General features: G+C 46.1%; 1 protein-coding gene across 10 annotated transcripts in view; it reads left to right on the plus strand.

Moving 5' to 3' along the window:
• The window catches only part of RPH3A (rabphilin 3A), a 98,395-nt gene that overhangs the window by 71,473 nt on the left and 8,201 nt on the right, over window positions 1–18,721 (plus strand). For all 10 annotated transcript variants that reach the window (XM_060311090.1, XM_060311095.1, XM_060311094.1 and 7 more), the window contains 10 exons: window positions 1,283–1,321; window positions 1,421–1,573; window positions 2,790–2,876; window positions 4,583–4,645; window positions 5,702–5,941; window positions 8,122–8,201; window positions 10,905–10,979; window positions 12,545–12,654; window positions 16,457–16,583; window positions 18,606–18,662. In XM_060311090.1, coding sequence (XP_060167073.1) covers window positions 1,283–1,321; window positions 1,421–1,573; window positions 2,790–2,876; window positions 4,583–4,645; window positions 5,702–5,941; window positions 8,122–8,201; window positions 10,905–10,979; window positions 12,545–12,654; window positions 16,457–16,583; window positions 18,606–18,662 — 1,031 coding nt within the window. The remainder of the gene's footprint in view (window positions 1–1,282; window positions 1,322–1,420; window positions 1,574–2,789; window positions 2,877–4,582; window positions 4,646–5,701; window positions 5,942–8,121; window positions 8,202–10,904; window positions 10,980–12,544; window positions 12,655–16,456; window positions 16,584–18,605; window positions 18,663–18,721) is intronic.

Here is an 18,721-nt window from a genome sequence, read left to right on the forward strand (position 1 = left end):
GAAAAGTACCCATGTAAAAGACATATGTATAATCGTATTTATTGCATCGTTGTTTACGGTAGCAAAAATACTGAAAAAAACTAAGCGTTCATTAACGGGGTAATTGTTGAATAGATTATGGTATATCCACACCATGGTGTATTAAGCATCTTTTAAAATTGAATGCTATAGGGACTTCCCTAGTGGTCCAGTGGTAAAGAATCCGCCTTCCAATGCAGGGAACGCAGGTTCGATCCCCAGTAGGGGAACTAAGATCCCACATGCCATGGGGCAACTAAGCCTGCGCACCACAACTACTGAGCCTGTGTGCCTCAACGAGAGAACCCGTGTGCCGCAAACTACAGAGCCCATGTGCCCTGGAGACTGCGCGCCACAACTAGAGAGAGAAAACATGTCGCAACTAGAGAGAAGCCCGCGTGCTGCAACGAAAGATCCCGTGTACTGCAACTAAGACCTGATGCAGCCAAAAAAAAATGATAAAGAAAATAAATAAAGTAAATAAATATTTTTTAAAAATTGAATGATGTAAATGTATATTGTAGATTTGGAATTATACCGATGATATGAGCTTTCAATATTCTCTTAATGAACAGTTACGGAACACCTAGTGAGTTCCAGGCTCTGTTCTATGCCCCAGGGAATCAGTGAATGGAACAGATAAGATCCATGCTCTCATGCAATTAAAATTCTAGTGGGGGAAACAGATGCTCAACAAACAGCAAATGCAAATACAACATAATATCAGGTAGTGATAAGTGCCAGGAAGAAAAATGAAACAGGTAGAGGGGATAGAGGCTTCATGTTGGACAGAATGGCCAGAGAAGGGCTGTCTGAGAGATGATATCTGGGGAGAAACCTGACCAAGGTGATAAAGAGGGCTCATAGAATCTTCGGAAATACCGTGTGCAAAGGGTTTGAGGTTGGAGCATGCTTGGTGAATTCTGGGGAAATTCAAATTAAGTGAACAAAGCACATTCTAGAAACAGTACGTAGCCCATGATCCCAATTTGTTTGCAATGGAAATAATGTGAAATTTGTAGATAGGCTCTATATCAAAGGGGAAGTTGGGAAAAGAAAGTTTTAATTTTTTTTTTAAAGTTCTTGGGAATGGTGGATGGGCCCTTTTGTGAGCTCCTTAAGTGTCAGCTCTCCAGAAGACATCAAATATTGGGGATTTGCCAAATAGTTCATTTGGGTTTTTCCATAGGATGTTACAGAAAAACCCAGGTGAACATTTTGGCCAACCCAATACATACTTCTCATCAGTTTTCTCTCTCTCCAGGTGACTCTGATGACAGGAGGGGCCCAGGTCAGAAGACAGGTGGGTTCTGCCGACTCTGTCTTCTGCTTTTGAGACAGGAGTCCTTTTCCCCATTCCTCCATTGCCTTTTCTCCCTTCAATTCATGCTTTTCCTTTCAGGCCCTGACCTGGCCTCTGCTCCTGGGCAAGGAAGCTATGGGCCTCCTGTGCGCAGGGCCTCGGAGGCACGAATGAGCTCATCTAGCTGGGACTCAGAGAGCTGGGACCAGAGCCACGGCGGAGCTGCTGGTGACCCCAGCCGGGGCTCAGCAGGTGAGAGAGATGGGCAAATCCAGACAGGCTTCCTGGATGAGGAGAATCAAAAGGAATGGGGAGAACAGTGGTTTTTTTCATTTATTCATTGGCGCTCGGTAGGCATTCAATGAACACTTGTTGAATGAGTGAGTGAGTGAGTGAGTGGATGGATGGATGGATGGATGGATGAACAAGGACCCAAATGAACAAGCAAATGGAAGTGCTAATGCAGGACCCTGGGACAAGAATTTGTAAGCCCCAGCCAGAGGTGGCAAAGCACTTTCTGTCATGATCATTCAAGCATCTCTCCAGTGAAAAATATTTGGATTCAGGAAAGGTGGGATCTAGCCCAGTGAGGTGAGAGAAGACAGGGTATTCTTCTAGGAATGTCATACTTTCTCAGTACCAGGAACTGCTGTGTATATCATCCCCATTTGATCCCCCAGCAGCTCTGCAGGAGGCAGTAGCATCTAATAGTCTCAGGTAGACTCTGGAGACCAAATGCCTGAGTTCAAACCCTGGCTCGGCTACTAACCAGCCAAGAGACGTTAGGTGAGCTCCTTAACCCCTCTGTGCCACAGTTTCCCCGTTTGTAAAATGGAGCTAATAAAGCACTCACCTCAAAGGGTGTAGAGATGAAATAAGTTCTTTTAAAAATGTTAACCAAGTGGGTAGAGTTGTTGCCTCCATGAAGCATCTGCAGTTCAGAGAGGGTAAGTGACCAGCCCAAAGACACACAGCTTATAAAAGAAAAATCTGGGATGCAAAGCTAGGTCCATGCGAAGATAAGAACAGTCTTTCAATAATTATAAAGTAATATCAACATCTGCCAGATGTTGAGTGTTTACTACATGCCAGGCACTGTTCTGAGCATTTTACATGTATTGTATTATTGTGTCTCCACCACAACCTTATGAGGTAAGTACTGTTATCCCCATTTGATGGATGAGGAGACTGAGGCCCAAAGAGGATAGGTCATTTGTGCAAGGTCACAGATGTCGGAAGCAACGTCACAGAACCTGAGCTTTTCAACATCCATGTTGTTGCAGTGACTTGCCCAGGGGCATCTGAGTATTGGAAAGAGAGCTGGAAGTGTAAGGGGGCTGCATCCAGTTCACACCCAGAGGACCATGCCTCATGCCGGCTGACTGGTCCCAGGCTTCTTCCTGCTTTGACTGTGTGTGAGTGTGTGTGTGTGCGCGCGATATGACAGGCTCTTTCCTTTCCCCTGCAGGTTTGATACGGGCCAACTCAGTGCAGGCCTCTAGACCCACCCCGGCTTTGATACAGAGTCCAGCGCCCCCCCAGCCTGGGCAGCCAGGTACGTGCCACTCACCCACCCGCCCAGGCTGTCACTCAGCTGTGACCCCAATACCTCCCACCCTTGCTTGCGGAACCCGCTGGGCTTTCTGCAAAGCTGCAGCCACCACCAAACCCGAAACTCTTCGAAGACCTTTAGAATGAATAATACTCTAGGCTGGGAAGCTGGTGGGGGTGGGAGGAAGGGTAGCATCATATCTACCTAAATGCAAGAAGTGACAGTACTTCATCCCTCACTGTTTCCCACCTTCTGACGTCATCACTCCAATTTCACAATTTTTACCACATGCACCTATGATCTGCCCTCTTATTTCCTTAATGTTTTCTTCAAATTGACCTCCTTTAAGAACATAATTGAGAGAAGTTATCATAAACTCTTTCAAGGAAATTTTAAGGACTTCAGACTTTAAGGAAAAGGCAAAGGTTCTCAGACAGATATGTGAGATTCAGGAAGAAATGGTGGGCAAAGAGATTAGTAATGTGAGAAAATCTGAACATATATGGCTTGTGTAAAACAATGGAAATAATTCCTAATTGGTGCAGTTAAAATCTGTTATTTTAAAAGAAACCTATAATAATGGCATAAGTGGGAAACCAGTATTCCATACCAGAAAAAGAGAGTATATTAGTTTGCTAGGGCAGCCATAACAAATATCACAAACTGGGTGGCTTAAAATAACAGAAATGTATTGTCCCACAGTTCTAGAAGCCAGAAGTCCAAAATCAAGGTGTAGCCAGGGTTGGTTCCTTCCTTCCTGTCCCAGCCTCTCCTCTTGCTTCTGGGGGCCTCGGGCATTCCTTGGCTTGTGGATGTGTCTTCACATCATCTTCCTTCTATGCATGGGTCCCTGTGTGTCCAAATTTCCCCTCTTTATAAGGGCATAGTCATATTGGATTAGGGCTCACCCTAATGACATCATCTTAACTTGATTACCTGCAAAGATGATCAAATATTCACATTCACAGGGACTGGGGGTTAGGACTTGAACATTTTTTTGGAGAACACCATTCAACCTATTGTGGGGGGCTGTTATAAAAATTAATGTACTGAAAATACATTGCAGGTGCAATGACATTCTCAGTACTCTGGCCTGCTGAAGGTTCGGAGCCTGAGGCCTGTCCTCTTTTGCTCAAAAGGGACATTTACAAAGGTTAGAGAAGTGTTAAAGTAGCACCTAGATGAGACTTTTCCCATGACGGGATCAGTATGGAAAGGCAATGGGAACCCAGAATGACTTTCTCACTCTGTCATTGGATGTTATTTCATGCCCCATCCCTGTGGCTCTCCCCCACATCCCAAGCTTCGGAAATGTAGTTATATAGAATCCTCTGGACCAGTAATGACCCCGTAATAATGGTGGACTCAAAGCCTGGACTTGCCCGTTACCTCGCAAGCGATTCTTGCTCCATTTGTTTGTCGACCTCATAACAGCCAACAAAACATGAAGAGCAGGTAATACCTGCTCATCCCCACTTCACAGAGGAGGAAGCTGAGGCCCAGAATGGAAGGATTTGGGCTTGAAGCCAGGGCTTTCCAACACCAGAATCCCCCAATGGGACTGTTCCTGCAACCCTGGGTACCTCTGCACATCACCTGCTGCCCCTGGGCCTGTGTCCACACCTGTGAAACGAGGGGTCCTCAGGGCAAATACCCAAATGATGCCGCCTTCTCTATTCCAAACTTCTTTCTCTCTTTGCCCCACTCAGGACCCCCAGGAGGCAGCAGACCCAGTCCCGGGCCAGCAGGACGTTTTTCAGATCAGAGACCAGGCAAGTGTTCGCCTCTTTCTGTGCCTGCGCAGGTGACCACCTCTTCCACTGACTGAGAGAGAGAGAGAGAGCAGGGACTGCCAGACATTGGCCCATTCTGCATCCTGAGACCTATCTGATGAGCTCTAAGGGAATTCCCTAATTCTAAAACTCTAGAGAGTCTGTACTAAGATTAGATAGATAGAAAATGACAATACATACAGTGATTAAGAGTATAAGCTGCCTGCATTCAAATCACTGCTTCTTTACTTCCCATCTCTGTGACCCTGGGCAAGTCACTTAACTTCCCAGAGCCTCAGTTTCCTTATCTCTAAAAGGAGAATAATCCAAGGACCTACCTCACAGAGTTGCTGGGAGGATTAAGTAAAACCAATACATGGAACACCTTAGCACGTGGACTGCAATGTATGAAGACCACACCGAGTGACAGTGATTATTACACATGATATATATGCAGCAGCACCAATCACTACAACAGATTCATTGCTTTCTAATGCACCAGCTACTGTGCTAAGTGCTGTGCACATACTAGAAAATTTTTTAAATGATAGCTAATACTATTTGAGCACCTTCAGGTCTTAAAATTCCCATCTTACAGGTGAGAAAACTGAGGCCCAGAGATAAGTAATCTTGCTCCAGCTGAGATTCAAATCCAGGCTGTCTGGCTTCAGAGCCCATACCAGTGAGGGCTCTCAGTGAGGTCTGTTTTGCTCATGGAACTTGTTATAAAACATAGATTCCAAGGCCCCACCACAGGGCCTGCAGATTCTAGATGGAGCCTGGGAACCTGCATTTTTGCAAGCCTTCCTTGGGTGGCTTTGACAAAGGCAACATTCTGAGAACCGGTGAACGGCATGATGTGGCCCCCCTGTCCACTGGAAGTGGCAGTCCCCCATTGCAGGGCAGTGGGTGATTCTGGCACAAAGCTCGCCAAGCACCTGGTACACAGTAGGTGCCCATCATTCGTGGTAATGCTGCAGCATTTGTCACTGCTGTCGTTATGACACAGGGACTCAGCTGCCTCTTTCCCACCCTCTCCCCCCATCTCCCCTGCAGAGGTGGCTCTGAGTGACCCCGCCTGTACAGGGGCCACCGCCCCACCGCGAGAGGAGAGAGTGGGGGGAGTTGGGGGCTATTCGGCACTTGGAGCCAGGGAGGACCGAGCGGGCCACCCACCCTATTCCCAAGCGTCTGCTGCTGCTCCCCAGCCGGCCGTGGTCCCAGCCCACCAGCCCCCACGCCCAGCGGAGGAGGAGGAGGAGGAGGAAGCCAACAGCTATGATTCAGATGAAGCAAGTAGGTGACGCGTAACGGAGGGGTGGCTGGAAAAGTCACTTCAGCGGTCGCCCCCAGGGAAATAGGAATGGCTCTGGGGACAGCTCTGTACATCCCCAGCCCCCCAATATGCCAAACCTAATAAACATATTTACCAAGTTATAAAAATACAAATTCGTGTTACTAAATTCACAAAATGACATCAGCTTTCTAAAGTATAAGCGCATCTATTTTTTCACTGTTGTAAAAGACACATAACATCAACGTTAACCATTTACATAATTTTTTAAGAGTGCAATTCAACTATATTCACAAAGTTCTATTTGGTGGTTCCATAGAACTATCATATGACTCAGCAATTCCACTCCTAGGTGTATATATAGATAGAAATCTATTTTAATTGTTTCCCAGACTCTTTGGTGTGTGTCTTCTAAAAAGTCATTTTTTAACCATGACTTTAAAATTTCTGACACTTCCTCTTGCATCCATCCATTCAATGATTTATAAAGTGCCTGCTCTGTGCCACACACACACACCAGTGGCGCTTCTCCTGGGTGTGGCTGGGAGCAGCAGGGGAGAGCTGGGGTGGCCTTTGTGAGCTGCAGGGAAGCATAGATGGGTTGTGTCTGGACCTGATGCATGCTGTGGGGTTGGGGGAACGTTCTAAGAGCTCCTGGTCAGATGGGGAGACTGGACCCACTCAGAAGAAATGGACCAAGGGCTGTAATCGGCGGGATGGCTTTGGCCCATCGTGTCACCTCCCCTCGTTGTAAAAGGGAAAGCAAATACCACCTCCCATGCAGGGCTGAGGGGTCGTAAACTGAGGTACCTGCTGAGAAAGGGCTTCATAAACCAGAAATCATTATTATATAGTGCGAAACACACGTGAGGAATTATTATTATATGACATGCACATCTGAGGTAATAATAGTCAACACTTGTTGAGCCCTTATTTTGTGCCGGGCACTTTTCTAACTGTGTTACGTGCACATGCTCAATTTAGTTATCCCAGTGAGCCTGGGAGTAGTTGCTTTTCCTATTCCAATTTCACAAATAAGGAGACAGAGGCTCGGAGAGGTTCAGGGACTTGTCCAAGTTCATATGGCCAGTGAGTGGAGGGACTGACAGTCTCATTGCTGCAGCAGGCCAGAGGCCAGACCTGGAGGGAATATCAGCTGTCCTGTCTCTCACAGGGGTCATGAGTCTGCAGGCTCAGGGGAAAGGAGTCTGCGGAGCCTACCCCCACCTCGCTGGCTGGGGGCTGTTTCTGCCCTGGAAATGCACCATGTCTATCCCACCTTCCTGGCTTTCCACATCCTGGTCCTTCTGCCTGGAGCAGTGGCCACTGCTCCTTCCATCTGCCTTAAGTGTCTCTTTGCTGACCTGCCAAGCCTAGAAGATCCCTCCCAGCCGGTGTATGTCCCTGTTAGGAGCTGTCCCTAGTGATTTATAACAAGCCTGTCTCTGTATTCAACTCCCTCCCTCACTCATCTCTATATTTGACAAGTATTTATTGAGCACCTACGAGGTGCCCCCAAACTATTCTAAGTGCTAGGGTTACCATGGCAAAAAAAGAAAAAAAATAATAACAGACAAGATGGCTGATCTAATGGGACTAATATTCTAGTGGAGAGAAACATACCAATGAGTTCATTTCAAATAAAGACAGAGCACCGTGAAGGAAATAAAATAGGGCGAATGACCATGAGGGTGGCTGCTTTAGATGGAGCAATCAGGGAGGGTTTCTCTGAGGAGGTGACATTTAAGCTGTGATGTGGATAATGAAAAGGCACTAGCCATGTGAGGATCTAGAGAGAGAGCATTCCAGACAGAGGCAACAGCAAATGCTGAGACTCATTTATTCCTTCAGCAAGTAAGTGAGCACAAACTGTGTGCCCTGCACTGTGCCCAGCGGGGACATAGCAGTGAACAGGGCAGTCACAGCCTTGCCCTCATGGGACTCTCAACCTAGCAGATGGAAGTCATTAAGTAGGCAATTGCACAAATGATTAACTGATCACAGGTGTGCTGAGGGTTCCAAAGAAGAGGAGAGTCTACCAGGATGGGGAGTCCAGAGGGACTGAGTCTTCCTCTCCTCTGTAGGCTCAATGGCTAGCCCAGACTGGGCACACGGTAAGTGCTCAGGAAATGTTTGTTGAATGAATTAATGTCCTCTTGGTACCTGCCTCTGTCTTCTTCAGCCACCCTGGGTGCCCTGGAGTTCAGCCTTCTCTACGACCAGGACAACAGCTCCCTGCACTGCACCATCATAAAGGCCAAGGTGGGTAAGGGGGCCAAGCTGGGGACCACTTAGGATGTTCTGGCATTTCTAGGGGACTTGGGGAGGGCATGGGTGACCATGTCTGTTTCCTGTCATTGCCTTGTCTATCTGTGACAGTGACAGTGATGAGGAAAGAGCAGGAATTAGCCACGGCCAATTCCTTTGCAGGGAGGACTTCCTCCGGGGAAGGTCCCAGAGGGGTTTCACTTAACTGCAGCTGCCTCCTGGGAGTGGAGGAAACCAAGCTTCAAGGGCAGAGCCAAGATCTGCCCAGCCCCATCCACACCCTCTGGAGGGGATCTCAGAGGTGTCACCTGGGAGCAGTGAAAGCCTAACTTGACAGCTGACATGCCACTGAACAGCTCCTTCTATAGACGGGGCTGTCAAGCTGGAGCTACAGACTGAGTCAGGACTTATTGTTGCAGATACAAGGACAGTAATCTGGGCTTCTGGGGTGGGGAGCGGGGGCGAGGCAAACCAGATTGGAAGAGCATCTCCATGCTACAGGCTCCAGGGGCAGTGAGCCAACTTTACTGCAGCCCGCAAAGAAAGCTGGATGATGCCAATGCTAATCCCAGGAAGTAGTTGACCAGGATCTCCCCCTGCCCCAAGTCTGGTCTATAGAAAATAACAAGCAAGGTTCAGGAACCAGACTTCCTGGGTTCAAATACCAGCTCCGCCCCTCCTAGCTGTGGGATTTGGGGGAAGTTAACCTCTCTGTGCCTCAGGGATAATAATAGAGTCTCTCCCATGAGGATGTTGGTGAGTGTTACGTGGAAGGTGGCGGGGTGTCCCAGTTTGCACAGATGGTCCCCAGCTATGCCTGTTGCCTTGATGAAATAATTAAGAACTCTCCTTTCCACTCACAAAATGTCCCAGTTTGGATGATCAATAATGTATGAAATGCTTAACACAACTTCTAGATCAACGTACCCAGGTCACTTCTTCAGCAGGCACTTAGATGCATTTACACGTGCCCTCCAATAGCACAGTGAGGTAAGGCCCTACGTTATCTTATTTCATCTTCATAGGAACCTCTGAGGAAGAGATTATTATTAGCCCCATTGTACAGATGGGAAAACTGAGGCTTAGAAAGTTAAAGCCTGAGGCCACTCAGCTGGTAAGGGATAGAGCTGGATTTGAATCCAGATGTAACCATCTCCAGCTCCAGAAATGGGGGAAAGCCACACCATTACAGCCTCCTTGCGACAGGGGTACAGAAAACTCAACGGCTCAGGGGCTGGGCTGGTAAAGAGATGAGAAAAACATGTGAGACATTAGGGAATGGTAGTAACTTTGGTAAACTAAACTGATGTGAGCAGGACCCAAACAAAGATGTTCAAGTTCAAATTTGAAAAACACAGCGTCTGCCAATTTGTAACCTCCCAATCCAGACAGACATTCCAGACATGTTTATTAAGTACCTACTCTGTACCAGGAACTACCCTAAATGTTGGGGAATGTTAAAATGAGCGAGAATAGACTGTGCCCTCATGGAGAAATGGACAAGAACCCAGCACTATAGCATCTCCTGAGTATAGTATACCCTCTGGGGCTTTCTACAAGTTATTTCTTCCCATTTAATCTTCACAACAAACCTATGAGGAAGGTTTCATCATCGTTCTCATTTTATAGATGGGGAAATTGAGGCACAGAGAGATTAAGGGACTTGCCCAAATCACACAGCCAGGAAGTGGTGGAGCTGGGATTTGAACCAGTGTTGTCCAGCTCAAAAGCCTATGCTCTTACCTTCTAGGCTACCCGGCCAGATTTCCCCCTTGCACCCCACTTTGTGGCCTCCTCTCCCCACCTAGTAGTAGCAAACGTTGTTCATACTGAACTTGTGCCAGGGCCAGAGTTCAGCCTTCACAGGTGAGATCTCATTTTACCCTCCAAGAATCCCATGAAGCAGGGTCTGTGATCAGCCCCACTGAACAGCTGAGGAAACTGAAGTCCCCGGAGATCACAGGGCACGATACATGGGATTGGGGATTAGTGCTGTGAGAGAAGAGAGTGGGAGCCCAGAGATAAGACACCTGCCTCAGCCAGGGCCTAGGGGGATGGGCAGAGCGTATCTGAGCCCCAGGAATTTTGGAACTGCTCATGTTAACAAGCCCAGCTTAACTCCTACCCCGGACAAACTGCTCTCCCCCACAGTGGCTCATTTTAGCCATTTTAGCCAGCTCTGTGAGGGGGGCCAGGCAGAGATTGTGATCCCCATCATACGGATGGAGAAACTGCGGTCTCAGAAGTGAGTGCAAGGGCCAGGGCCAGAACTCAGGCCTCCTTTCGCTGGCCTTTCCTCCTCTCCCACCCATTCTGGGACATGTCCTCCCATCCCAGCAATAACAATCCAGCCTTGTTGGAGCACTTCCTGTGTGCCAGGTACTGTGCCAAGCACTTTAGCGGTGGGATCACGTTTAAATCTCACCAGCCCATGAAGCATCCCATTTGACAGGTGAGGAAAATGAGACTCAGAGAGGTTAAGAAACTTGCCTAAGGTCACACATCCAGTAAGTGACTTGGCCAGGCTTTAAACCCCGTCTGCCGGATTCCAGTGCTCATTTCAAGATACTGCATTTCCCTTCTCTTTCTTTGCAAGAGGAAGCACACAGGATGGGGTGATAGCTGTGCCCATTGCCTGTGATAGCTGAGCGCCCAGCCCTCCCCAGGCCCTCACGCCACTGCCTTCTTCTCTTACAGGGACTGAAGCCCATGGATTCCAATGGCTTGGCCGATCCCTACGTTAAGCTGCACCTCCTGCCGGGAGCCAGCAAGGTACCATATGGCCTGGGCCTCTTGGCAAGGGGGGCACATGGGCTCTGGAAAGCACCCAAGGTTCCCAGCTTAGAGCCTAAAATAGCCCTCCCCAAACCCCCTCTTCCCTGATTGGCAAAGTTCTTACAAGGGGTAAGGGATGGGCCAGAGCCATTCTCCTTCAAGAGGCAGGGGCTCTGCTCATTTCTCTAACTCAGAAACCTGGGATCCAGGAGAGAAGCAGATACCCCGATTATGCCCTTGACCTGCTCAAACACCTTCAGGGCTCCCCAGTGCTGACCATGGTCCACCTCCCCCACCCATTTTTTGCCCCAGCCAAACATCTCTCAACAGAAATGACTAACTCTTTCCAGATAACTTGAGAAAAGGTTCTATTATTAAGAGAAAATTTACCCCCATCCCTTCCACCTTTCTGGGAGGGAAAGTGAGATTAATTCTCCTTTCTTTGGATTGACCCACTCAGAGCACATGGCTAGAAATGGACGTGTGCCTTCTTGGGCTTTATTTTTTGCTTTGTTGTGTTAATTTGACATGGATGTCCTAAAAACAAGGCTGCCTATATACTTGGTTACATGATCTTAGAAAAATGCCTTTCAAAAATCTCTGCAAGGGCTTCCCTGGTGGCGCAGTGGTTGGGAGTCCGCCTGCCAATGCAGGGGACACGGGTTCGTGCCCCAGTCTGGGAAGATCCCATATGCCACGGAGCGGCTGGGCCCATGAGCCATGGCCGCTGGGCCTGCGCATCCGGAGCCTGTGCTCCGTGGCGGGAGAGGCCACAGTGGTAAGAGGCCCGCATACCGCAAAAAAAAAAAAAAAAAAAAAATCTCTGCAAGTATCAAATGCCCCATAAGACAAAAAAGGACACACACACACGCACACGCACGGGCACATATACTTTATCTCTTTTTTTGTTTGGATCAAGGAAAGACAGTCCCACCTGGCCATGGCCAAACTTGTTGGCCACGACTCCTTCTGACTCCCCAGCGACGTTTGCTTCTCCTTGACCCACTTCTTTGCCCACTCCTAAATCCAAACCTGCTTTGCCAAAGAATCCAATCAGTCACTTACATGTTAGTATGAATTAGATTTCACACCAGGCTACCAGGTGCGTTTCTAACCTTCTCTCTTAGAGTAAAATGAAAAATTTTGTCCTCTCTAAGGAATTTCAGGCATGGAGGATGCTATCTGGGGAAACAGAGGGGACCATCCCAATATCCCCAGAAATTATTTCTTCACTGCCTAGGAATGGGAGACTCTCATTTCTGCTTCCCTGGCCTAGAAACAATACTTTTTCTCAAAGAAAAATATCTTTGCTTTCTAATCTTTATAAAGAGTTCAAAGAGGGGGCCCAGTGCCTGGAGGGAGGGCTGGCCCAGTATCCAGTGTTGGTGATGCACCCTAGAAGATGACCCCACTCCCTGAGAACATGCATTTGGGAGCAACAGAGCCCCTGGACACTCCTGAGGGAAGTGGACTCCTAAGTCACCCACCCATCGCAAATGAGCCCAAGGGATGGAGCTGCAGGGCTGACTCCCCACTGAGACAGATGTCTGTCTGGGTTCTAGTCCAACAAGCTTCGTACAAAAACCCTGCGGAACACCCGAAATCCCATCTGGAATGAGACTCTGGTCTATCATGGCATCACGGATGAAGACATGCAGAGGAAGACCCTCAGGTGCTTGCCGGGAGGGTGGGCAGAGAGGGGCCTGAGGCTGGGCAGACTGAGGCATGCGTGGTTCCTGGGGGCAGCGCTTTAAAACATCTCAGAGTAGTTTTTTGTTTCTTTTTTTCTTCTAAAAAGCAATATATATTCCTGATAGACACTTTTGAAAATACAGATAAGTGAAACTGTTAACATCTTGGTGTCTGGACATTTGGGTTTAGCGTGTGTCTATATTTGTGTGTATGTGTTTGTGTGTGTGTGTGTGTGTGTGTGTGCGCAAGTTTTTTTTTTTAATAAAGTTGAGTGTTTTTAAAAGTGTTTATAAAGATGGACCATCCTATTAAGTAATCAGCCAGTTTCACTTAACAATATACTGACGCCACTTCATATTCTTCTACAGTGTATTAAAATGCATTTTAAATTATATAAGTAATAAATGAGTACATTGTTCTTGTAAAGAATTATTGAGAAAACAAAGCTGCTTTCAAATGCTAGCCCCTCCCTCAGCCTGGGTTGCCTTTCTCCTTCTGTGAGCGTGTGTATATTCATTATATACATGCATACCCTATATATGTGTGTGTGTATATACACACGCACACACTGTCGTTTACAATATAAGAAATATCATGTTGAATATATCTGGAACGTGTCTTTTTCCTTAACAATATATCTTGGGGCTGTGGCCATGAGAAGACATTTAGATCTACCTAATTTTTAACTGCTTCAGAGTACTCCATAGCATGGGTCTATCACAGATTTTTTTAGTGTTTTATTATTAAGTGTTATGAATATACAGAAAAATATAGGATATAATAAAAACAAATACCCGTGAACCCAATACTCAGTCTTTCAAAAATCTTAATATTTGTTGTATTTGCTTCAGCTCTTTTTTGTAAGGAATAAAGCACTACAGATGCAAATTGAAGCTCCTTTTGTATACTTCATCCCCCACCCCTTTCTCTTCTTTCCTCCCCAGGGCGAAACACTATCCTGAATTCTATGGGTATCATTTCCAAGTGTGTCCTATGCTTCAGCTACTTAATTATGTATCTATAAACAATATATGGTATTGTTGGCATGTCTTAAAATTTTATGTAACTGTTTACCACTTTATCCAGTTCCCTGTGGACAGACATTTAGATAGCTTCTACCTTTTTTCTATTACAAACAAATTTGCGATGAGCATTCTTCATGCTTCCTTGTGTTCATATGAGTATTTCCTTAGGACAGAAACTAAGAAGGGATATTTGCTGGATTACAGAATATGGAGTGTGGGTCTTTTTAATTTGGCAAGGCATACAAACTGGGCTGTTCCAAGTACATTCCTATCAGCTACAATATTATTTTAAGGAAACATAAACATTTTTATTGCAATGTAATAACATGCATTTAGAAAAGTGCACACAGAAAAAGTGTACAGATTGATGAATTTTCACCAAGTGAACACACTGGGTTAAGAGAACAGAACATTCCCAGGCTACAGAAGCCCTCCCCTTGTGCCCCCTTCCAGTGAGGACCTTTTCCCCCAGGGGATTCACTACCCTAACTGCTAACAGGAAAAATTAATTTCATCTAGTTCTGTACTTTATACAAATGAAATCATACCACATAATTCCTTTATGTCTGTCTTCTTTCAGTTAATAGTATATTTGTGATACTCATCCGAGTTGTGGGTACTTGTAGGTTGTTCTTTCTCATTGCTATTTAGTATTCCATTGTGTGAATATAACACGATATTATTTATTCATTCTACCGTTAATTGGCATTTGGTTGGTTTTCTGTTTGGGGCTATTACAAATAGTGCTGCTGGGAACATTCTAGTAGCTATTTCTTGCATACATTTCTGTTGTATATACATCTGGGAGTGTAATGGCTGAGCCATGGTGTATGTATATGTTTAGCTTTATTAGAAACTGCCAGTTTTCCATAGTGATTGCACCAATTTACACTGCTACCGGCAATGTCTGGGAGTTCCAGTTGCTTCACATCCTCATCAACACTTTTCCATTTTGGCCACTCTGGCGGTTGTGTAATGGTGTCGCATTGTGGTTTTGCATTTCCCTGATGAGCAATTACAACATTATTTTCAATGCATACTGTTACATTTTTAGGGTTACTTCATAATTTTCTTGAGAAGTCCCCCCATTATAGAATACTTATGTTATTTCTGCTTTTTCACAACTATAAACAAAACTGTGGTAAAGATCTTTGTAGTTACGTATTTTTTCACTTATGTCTTCAAGGTAAATTCCTAGAAGTGGCGTTACTAGGTCAAAAATGGTGATTATTCGTGAGTCTTTGGAGACATACTGTCCTGCAGAAAGGATGGTGGTGTTTACACCCCCACTGGCTGAATGGAGACAATTTCTTTCTCCAGTTGTGTACAGTGTGGGGCTCAGCAGGAGGGTGTTCTGACCCTTCAGAACTTTGAACCTTGTTCAACAAATGTTAATGGCCAAGAAGCAAGGTGCTGTTAGTTCCTGTCTGTCCCCCATGGGGGGAAAAGTCCTTTCTTCCTCTTAGTATATGTCAGGATGAATTATCATGCCTCGATTGGTCCTTTTGGCCTCCTGAGGGACCTTTCTCATGACCTGCCCCTTTTTGTGCCTCTGGTCTACTCAATGCTGTGCAAAGTAGATAGCAAAAGACAATATAGTGTTCTGGAAATCAGGAGCTTCAAATTCTGGTTCTGCCCCTTACTGGGGAAAAATTATTCAACATATCTGGGCCCCAGTCTCCTCTCCAAAGTGGGAAACTCAGAGGTCTGGGGGGAGAAAGAATTAAATGAGAAGAGTCAGCTAAGTTCCTAGCCTAAGTTTGCAACAGATGATGCTGAAATGACCATAAAGTAGATGTAAAGGGGGCTGAACTTCATTAATCATCAGGGAAATGTATTGGGTTGGCCAAAAAGTTCATTTGGGTTTTTTCCAGAACATCTTATGGAATACTAATAAATTAATACTACAAGGAGATACTATGGCCCACTCAGAATGGCTAAAATTAAAGACCGACAAAATCGAAGTTAGAATGAAGAGCAACCAGAGCCTGCATAAACTGCTGGTGGGAGTGTAACTGGTGGAATCACTTTGGAAAACTGTTTAGAAGTTTCTACTGAGGTTAAACTTGTGTGTAGTCCATGGCTCAGCAATTCTGCTCCTAGGAAGATACCTAACAGAAATATGTATCTATGCATATAGAAAAGACATGAACATGAATGTTCCATTGCAGCTTTATTCATAACAGCTAGAAATGGCTCAAAACCAAATGCCCATAATTAGCAAAATTATTACAACGTATTTACACAATAGAATACTATACAACCAAAAAAGGGACAAATAACTATAGACATGGATGAATCTCACAGACATAATGTTGAACAAAAGAAACCAAATGTAAAAGGGTATACATCTGATTTTATTTAAATGTAAGTCAAAAACAAGACACTGAATCTTGCCAAGAGAACAAGATAGTGATTATCTCTGAGGGAGGTAGTGACTAGGAGGGATCATGAGGGTCTTCTGGGAGCTGGAGTGTTCTATATCTTGATCTATCTGAGTGGTAGTTACATGGGTGTATGCAAATTCAAAAATCCAACAAGCTAGAAATTTAAGATTTGTGTATGTTATTGCTTGTTAAGTTATACTGTGATCAAGAAGAAATTAGAAGTACCTGGCCTAGTGCTCAATAAATATGAAGTTGTATTATTCCTGTGCACATTACACGTTCCTTGCCAGCATCAATCAGAGCTCTTGGTACATAGTAGGAGCTCAATATATGCTCTTCTTTCTTTCTCCATCCTTTATGTCAATCGCAGGATCTCTGTCTGTGATGAGGACAAATTTGGCCATAACGAGTTTATTGGTGAGACCAGATTCTCGCTCAAAAAATTGAAGCCCAACCAGAGGAAGAACTTCAATATCTGTCTGGAGCGGGTGATCCCGGTGAGTGCCTTTGCCCCAAGGGTTCAATGGGGAAGAAGAGTTGGAGAGGTGGGTGCTGCCTTCTTTTGGGGCTGTAAAGGATGTGATAGATCTGTAGGGTGCCAGACAGGAGAGGGGCTTTGGCAGCTGTTGGAGGGAGGGTGAAGATTTCAGGTCAGAACATGGGGGTTGCATCCTGGCTATGCCTTCTACCAACCCTGTGTTAGCATCACTTCTGAAGGTCAGAGTGGTGTGGCAGAGTGGCCTGCCTGGGTTCAAAGCCAGCTCTGCCGTTTCCCTGCTCCCTGGCCTTCACCAAGGGTCTGAACTATTCTGGGCCTCAGTTTTTCTTGTCTCTAAAATGGGTGTTACAACAGCACCTGCCTCATAGGAGGCAGAACCTAGTACCTAATAAGCACTCATAAATTAACTGTTGTTATTATAGTAAATAATACTGCCTTAGCCACCTGTCAGTCAAGAAGTCATAAAGAATCATAGAGATACACAGGAGGCAGGATACCATAGCACGTAAGAGCATGGGCTCTGGAGCCAGACTGGGATTGAGTCCCAGTTTCTGCCACTTATAGTATAACTTGAGTCAAATGACTTAACCTATCTGTGCCTCAGTTTTCTTGTCTGTAAAATGGGATAATATAGTACCAACCTCATAGGGTCTTTTAAGGATTAATGTAAAAGTACATGTAAAGCATTAAAACTGTTATTGTTAGATGTGATACTCACCTTTTGAGAAAGAACAAGAACCAAATCGAGGTTGTCCAATTGGGCTACACCTCAGAATCAACTAGAGATTTTAAAACCAGAGTTTACAAAATAGATTCTGTGGGGGATCTCCCTGGATATTCTGACTTAGCAAGATAGGGTGAGACCTAGCAATCTGTATTTTTAGACATAATCCAACCTACCCTTTTTTACATCTGAGCCACCTGGGGCCCAAAAAGAGGAGCGAGTTGCCAAGGTCATACCGCAAGTCAGGGACCGTGTTCTCAGGCACCAGCCAGAGCCCAGCTTTCTTGCAATGACCTGCGTGCCTGCTCCCCCTGGGCAGTGGGCCAGCGCCCCATTGGGAAGCCGTGGGGGGTGGGAGGGGGACTCCTGCAGCATCCTCCCACCAGATGGCCAGCCTGAGGATGGACTATCTGTGTGCTGCACCATATTTTATAGCACAGACAAAGGAAGACACAACAGGGAGAATTGCAAGGAAGAATTTACACCGAATGCCAGGCTCCCAATAAATCATTAGATGTGCCTAGGGATGAAGCCTTTCCTCTGGGTCTTTGCCTGGTAACAGTTGGCTCTTCAGGCTTTGTCATCCTTCCGTCACTCAGTGAGTCCAGTTGGTCAGCTCCTGGGTCTGCCATCTCACTGTGATGGACGCAGCCAGCCTCAGAGGCACAGAGGTGGCAGGACAGGCCCGCACTGGCCCCACAACCCTGCTGATCATCTCCTTTGCTCTTAAACCTCCCACCACCAACTCCCCTCTTACGCCCCACTAAGGACAGGGACCTCATAAGCTCTGACCCCTCTCCTCTGGACTTCAGTTTTCCTCATTTCTAAAGTGGAGAGGTTGGATTTAACCAGTGCTTTTCACATTGTGTTCCCCAGAGCCTTAGAATCCTGCAAAAGGCCTTAGGAGCCATGGGGGAAGAAGCACCTGGTGGCCCCTGTGCCACTTCATCCAGAGCAGACAAAATCTTATCTGTTTTGTGTATGGGCTACTTTGCCACTTATTGGTTGTGGCAAGTGGTTTAACCACTGTGACCCTCAGTGTCATCATCTGTAAAATGGGGATAGTAATACAACCTACGTCAATAGGCTGTTGTGCATTAACATGGTCTCTCAAATGGTTAATGTTATATACATTTTAGCTGAATGGGGGAAAGCTGGAGGGCCACAGAAGCTTGGAGAACCCATCCTCATGGCTCTGGATGCCAGTGGAGGGGAGAAGGTGTTTCTGGTTTTTCTTGTGTAGGGAGATGAGCCCCATTGACAATGTTATTTTTCCTTTCTGTCTCCTTCCTCAAGATGAAGCGTGCTGGAACCACCGGGTCAGCCCGAGGCATGGCCCTTTATGAGGAGGAGGTGAGCGCTGAGTGGGTGTTGAAGCCACAGTCGGGGTCTGGCATCTCCCTTTTCTCTCC

This window comes from Globicephala melas, chromosome 13 (assembly GCF_963455315.2).
Source record: "Globicephala melas chromosome 13, mGloMel1.2, whole genome shotgun sequence".
NCBI classification, from domain to species: Eukaryota; Metazoa; Chordata; class Mammalia; order Artiodactyla; family Delphinidae; genus Globicephala; species Globicephala melas.